Source organism: Oncorhynchus clarkii, chromosome 19, assembly GCF_045791955.1.
Source record: "Oncorhynchus clarkii lewisi isolate Uvic-CL-2024 chromosome 19, UVic_Ocla_1.0, whole genome shotgun sequence".
NCBI lineage: Eukaryota > Metazoa > Chordata > Actinopteri > Salmoniformes > Salmonidae > Oncorhynchus > Oncorhynchus clarkii.
Genome location: NC_092165.1, coordinates 62,897,827 through 62,903,377, shown reverse-complemented (window position 1 = coordinate 62,903,377; position 5,551 = coordinate 62,897,827). Strand labels below are relative to the sequence as shown.

At 50.6% G+C, this 5,551-nt stretch overlaps 1 protein-coding gene across 1 annotated transcript in view; it reads left to right on the top strand.

Moving 5' to 3' along the window:
- Positions 1–4,991, top strand: part of LOC139374402 (polypeptide N-acetylgalactosaminyltransferase 16-like) — a 74,888-nt gene extending 69,897 nt beyond the window's left edge. The window contains exon 14 of the mRNA XM_071115452.1: positions 4,848–4,991. Within this exon, the coding sequence (XP_070971553.1) occupies positions 4,848–4,991 (144 nt within the window). The remainder of the gene's footprint in view (positions 1–4,847) is intronic.
- The last annotated feature ends 560 nt before the right edge of the window (positions 4,992–5,551 follow it).

The following is a 5,551-nucleotide window of genomic DNA, read 5'->3' as shown; positions in this document are numbered from 1 at the left end:
GCTATAGAAAGCTGATGGGATCCTCCTCTTTTTATTAGAGGCCATCAAAATTCTGTTTTCTCTCGCAATTGCATAGCCTATAAAATAATGTTGCGCAACATGAGCTCATGGGCTCTCCTGAAGTGTTTGATTAGATTTTATAATACAATTTGCTTAGAAAATACAAAAATGTTCTCTCTGCCTAATGGCAAAATGTGTATAACTACAAAAAACTGCTTTAAAACTGCAAAAATGTCTCTCTGCAAAATGTGTAGAACTGCAGAAAATGTGCAACATTTTCTCTCTGCCCCATGGCAGAGTGTGTATAACTGCATTAAATACAATTTAAACCAACATTTTTGTTTGGGGGCGTACCATCAAATCTTGCTTTGGGCTTAACCGGCCTTCTATCAATCTCCAAATTACGTTAAGCTGTCCAAATGACGTTAAGCAGTCCATAATGACGTTAAGCTGTCCATAATGACGTTAAGCAGTCCAAATGACGTTAAGCTGTCCAAATGACGTTAAGCAGTCCAAATGACGTTAAGCTGTCCAAATGACGTTAAGCTGTCCAAATGACGTTTAGCAGTCCAAATGACGTTAAGCTGTCCAAATGACGTTAAGCTTGTCCAAATAACATTAAGCTGTCCAAATGACGTTAAGCTGTCCAAATTACGTTAAGCTGTCCAAATAACATTAAGCAGTCCAAATTACATTAAGCAGTCCAAATGATGTTAAGCTGTCCAAATGACGTTAAGCAGTCCAAATGACGTTAAGCAGTCCAAATGACGTTAAGCTGTCCAAATGACTTTAAGCTGTCCAAATGACGTTAAGCAGTCCAAATGACGTTAAGCAGTCCAAATGATGTTAAGCTGTCCAAATGACATTAAGCAGTCCAAATGACGTTAAGCTGTCCAAATGACGTTAAGCTGTCCAAATTACATTAAGCAGTCCAAATGACGTTAAGCTGTCCAAATGACGTTAAGCTGTCCAAATGACGTTAAGCTTGTCCAAATAACATTAAGCTGTCCAAATGACGTTAAGCTGTCCAAATAACGTTAAGCAGTCCAAATGGCGTTAAGCAGTCCAAATGACGTTAAGCTGTCCAAATGACGTTAAGCTGTCCAAATGAACTTAAGCAGTCCAAATGACGTTAAGCTGTCCATAATGACGTTAAGCTGTCCATAATGACGTTAAGCTGTCCATAATGACGTTAAGCTGTCCATAATGACGTTAAGCAGTCCAAATGACGTTAAGCTGTCCAAATGACGTTAAGCTGTCCAAATGACAATAAGCTGTCCATAATGACGTTAAGCAGTCCAAATGACGTTAAGTGGTCCAAATGATGTTAAGCTGTCCAAATGACGTTAAGCTGTCCCAGTGACATTAAGTAGTCCAAATGATGTTAAGCAGTCCAAATGATGTTAAGCTGTCCAAATGACGTTAAGCTGTCCAAATGACGTTAAATTTGTCCAAATGACATTAAGCTGTCCAAATGACGTTAAGCTGTCCAAATAACATTAAGCAGTCCAAATGACGTTAAGCTGTCCAAATGACGTTAAGTGGTCCAAATGATGTTAAGCTGTCCAAATGACGTTAAGCTGTCCCAATGACATTAAGCAGTCCAAATGATGTTAAGCAGTCCAAATGATGTTAAGCAGTCCAAATGACGTTAAGCAGTCCAAATGACGTTAAGCAGTCCAAATGACGTTAAGCTGTCCAAATGATGTTAAGCAGTCCAAATGACGTTAAGCAGTCCAAATGATGTTAAGCAGTCCAAATGACGTTAAGCAGTCCAAGGTCAATATACGTTTTTTTTTGCATGTGTCCTTAACGTATTCTCTCTCTCCCTTCCCCCTCTCTCTTTATCCCCCCTCTCTCTGTCTCTCTCCCTCCCCCCTCTCTCTTTATCCCCCCTCTCTCTTTCTCTCTCCCTCTTCCCCCTCTCTCTTTATCTCCCCTCTCTCTTTCTCTCTGTCTCTCCCTCTTCCCCCTCTCTCTTTATCTCCCCTCTCTCTTTCTCTCTGTCTCTCCCTCTTCCCCCTCTCTCTTTATCCCCCCTCTCTTTTTCTCTCTGTCTCTCCCTCTTCCCCCTCTCTCTCCTTCCCCCTCTCTCTTTATCCCCCCTCTCTCTGTCTCTCTCCCTCCCCCCTCTCTCTTTATCCCCCCTCTCTCTTTCTCTCTCCCTCTTCCCCCTCTCTCTTTATCCCCCCTCTCTCTCTGTTTCTCCCTCTTCCCCCTCTCTCTTTATCCCCCCTCTCTCTTTCTCTCTCCCTCTTCCCCCTCTCTCTTTATCCCCCCTCTCTCTTTCTCTCCCTCTTCCCCCTCTCTCTTTATCCCCCCTCTCTCTGTCTCTCTCCCTCTTCCCCCTCTCTCTTTATCCCCCCTTTCTCTTTCTCTCTCCCTCTTCCCCCTCTCTCTTTATCCCCCCTTTCTCTTTCTCTCTCCCTCCCCCCTCTCTCTTTATCCCCCCTCTCTCTTTCTCTCTCCCTCTTCCCCCTCTCTCTTTATCCCCCCTTTCTCTTTCTCTCTCCCTCTTCCCCCTCTCTCTTTATCCCCCCTCTCTCTCTGTCTCTCCCTCTTCCCCCTCTCTCTTTATCCCCCCTCTCTCTTTCTCTCTCCCTCTTCCCCCTCTCTCTTTATCCCCCCTCTCTCTTTCTCTCCCTCTTCCCCCTCTCTCTTTATCCCCCCTCTCTCTGTCTCTCTCCCTCTTCCCCCTCTCTCTTTATCCCCCCTTTCTCTTTCTCTCTCCCTCTTCCCCCTCTCTCTTTATCCCCCCTCTCTCTCTGTTTCTCCCTCTTCCCCCTCTCTCTTTATCCCCCCTCTCTCTTTCTCTCTCTCTCTCCCTCTTCCCCCTCTCTCTTTATCCCCCCTCTCTCTTTCTCTCTCCCTCTTCCCCCTCTCTCTTTATCCCCCCTCTCTCTCTGTCTCTCCCTCTTCCCCCTCTCTCTTTATCCCCCCTCTCTCTCTGTTTCTCCCTCTTCCCCCTCTCTCTTTATCCCCCCTCTCTCTTTCTCTCTCCCTCTTCCCCCTCTCTCTTTATCCCCCCTCTCTCTCTGTCTCTCCCTCTTCCCCCTCTCTCTTTATCCCCCCTCTCTCTCTGTTTCTCCCTCTTCCCCCTCTCTCTTTATCCCCCCTTTCTCTTTCTCTCTCCCTCTTCCCCCTCTCTCTTTATCCCCTCTCTCTCTTTCTCTCTCTTCCCCCTCTCTCTTTATCCCCCCTCTCTCTCTGTCTCTCCCTCTTCCCCCTCTCTCTTTATCCCCCCTCTCTCTTTCTCTCTCTCTCTCCCTCTTCCCCCTCTCTCTTTATCCCCCCTCTCTCTTTCTCTCTCCCTCTTCCCCCTCTCTCTTTATCCCCCCTCTCTCTCTGTCTCTCCCTCTTCCCCCTCTCTCTTTATCCCCCCTCTCTCTCTGTTTCTCCCTCTTCCCCCTCTCTCTTTATCCCCCCTCTCTCTTTCTCTCTCCCTCTTCCCCCTCTCTCTTTATCCCCCCTCTCTCTCTGTCTCTCCCTCTTCCCCCTCTCTCTTTATCCCCCCTCTCTCTCTGTTTCTCCCTCTTCCCCCTCTCTCTTTATCCCCCCTTTCTCTTTCTCTCTCCCTCTTCCCCCTCTCTCTTTATCCCCCCTCTCTCTTTCTCTCTCCCTCTTCCCCCTCTCTCTTTATCCCCCCTCTCTCTCTGTCTCTCCCTCTTCCCCCTCTCTCTTTATCCCCCCTCTCTCTTTCTCTCTCTCTCTCCCTCTTCCCCCTCTCTCTTTATCCCCCCTCTCTCTCTGTTTCTCCCTCTTCCCCCTCTCTCTTTATCCCCCCTCTCTCTCTGTCTCTCCCTCTTCCCCCTCTCTCTTTATCCCCCCTCTCTCTTTCTCTCTCCCTCTTCCCCCTCTCTCTTTATCCCCCCTCTCTCTTTCTCTCTCCCTCTTCCCCCTCTCTCTTTATCCCCCCTCTCTCTCTGTCTCTCCCTCTTCCCCCTCTCTCTTTATCCCCCCTCTCTCTTTCTCTCTCTCTCTCCCTCTTCCCCCTCTCTCTTTATCCCCCCTCTCTCTGTTTCTCCCTCTTCCCCCTCTCTCTTTATCCCCCCTCTCTCTCTCTCTCTCCCTCTTCCCCCTCTCTCTTTATCCCCCCTCTCTCTCTGTCTCTCCCTCTTCCCCCTCTCTCTTTATCCCCCCTTTCTCTTTCTCTCTCCCTCTTCCCCCTCTCTCTTTATCCCCCCTCTCTCTCTCTCTCTCCCTCTTCCCCCTCTCTCTTTATCCCCCCTCTCTCTCTGTCTCTCCCTCTTCCCCCTCTCTCTTTATCCCCCCTTTCTCTTTCTCTCTCCCTCTTCCCCCTCTCTCTTTATCCCCCCTTTCTCTTTCTCTCTCCCTCTTCCCCCTCTCTCTTTATCCCCCCTCTCTCTCTGTTTCTCCCTCTTCCCCCTCTCTCTTTATCCCCCCTTTCTCTTTCTCTTTCTCTCTCCCTCTTCCCCCTCTCTCTTTATCCCTTCTCTCTCTGTTTCTCCCTCTTCCCCCTCTCTCTGTCTCTCTCTCTCTCCCTCTTCCCCCTCTCTCTTTATCCCCCCTCTCTCTCTGTCTCTCTCTCTCTCTCCCTTCCCCCTCTCTCTTTATCCCCCCTCTCTCTTTCTCTCCCTCTTCCCCCTCTCTCTTTATCCCCCCTCTCTGTTTCTCCCTCTTCCCCCTCTCTCTTTATCCCCCCTCTCTCTCTGTTTCTCCCTCTTCCCCCTCTCTCTTTATCCCCCCTTTCTCTCTCTCTCTCCCTCTTCCCCCTCTCTCTTTATCCCCCCTCTCTGTTTCTCCCTCTTCCCCCTCTCTCTTTATCCCCCCCCTCTCTCTGTCTCTCTCCCTCTTCCCCCTCTCTCTTTCTGCTTCACCTACCGTAGAAGTGGAAGCCGAAGGGACCAGCCCTGCAGCACATGGTCAGTGGTCTGTGTCTGGACAGTCAGCCTCCGGCTGGCCCTCCAACCATCACTCAATGTCGCTCCCAGCTGGCCAGTCAGGTCTGGGAGCCACAACTCATCACCTGATGAGGAGGAGGAGGAAGAGATACACTGGTGGCTGGGGAGAGGAGGAGGAGGAGGAGGAGGAGGAGGAGGAGGAGGAGGAGGAAGAGATACACTGGTGGCTGGGGAGAGGAGGAGGAGGAGGGAGGAGGAGGAACACTGGTGGCTGGGGAGAGGAAGAGGAGGAGGAACACTGGTGGCTGGGGAGAGGAGGAGGAGGAGGGAGGAGGAGGAACACTGGTGGCTGGGGAGAGGAGGAGGGAGGAGGAGGAACACTGGTGGCTGGGGAGAGGAGGAGGAGGAGGGAGGAGGAGGAACACTGGTGGCTGGAGAGAGGAGGAGGAGGAGGAGGGAGGAGGAGGAACACTGGTGGCTGGGGAGAGGAGGAGGAGAAGGGAGGAGGAGGAACACTGGTGGCTGGGGAGAGGAGGAGGGAGGAGGAGGAACACTGGTGGCTGGGGAGAGGAGGAGGAGGAGGGAGGAGGAGGAACACTGGTGGCTGGAGAGAGGAGGAGGAGGAGGAGGAGGAGGAACACTGGTGGCTGGGGAGAGGAGGAGGAGGAGGGAGGAGGAGGAACACTGGT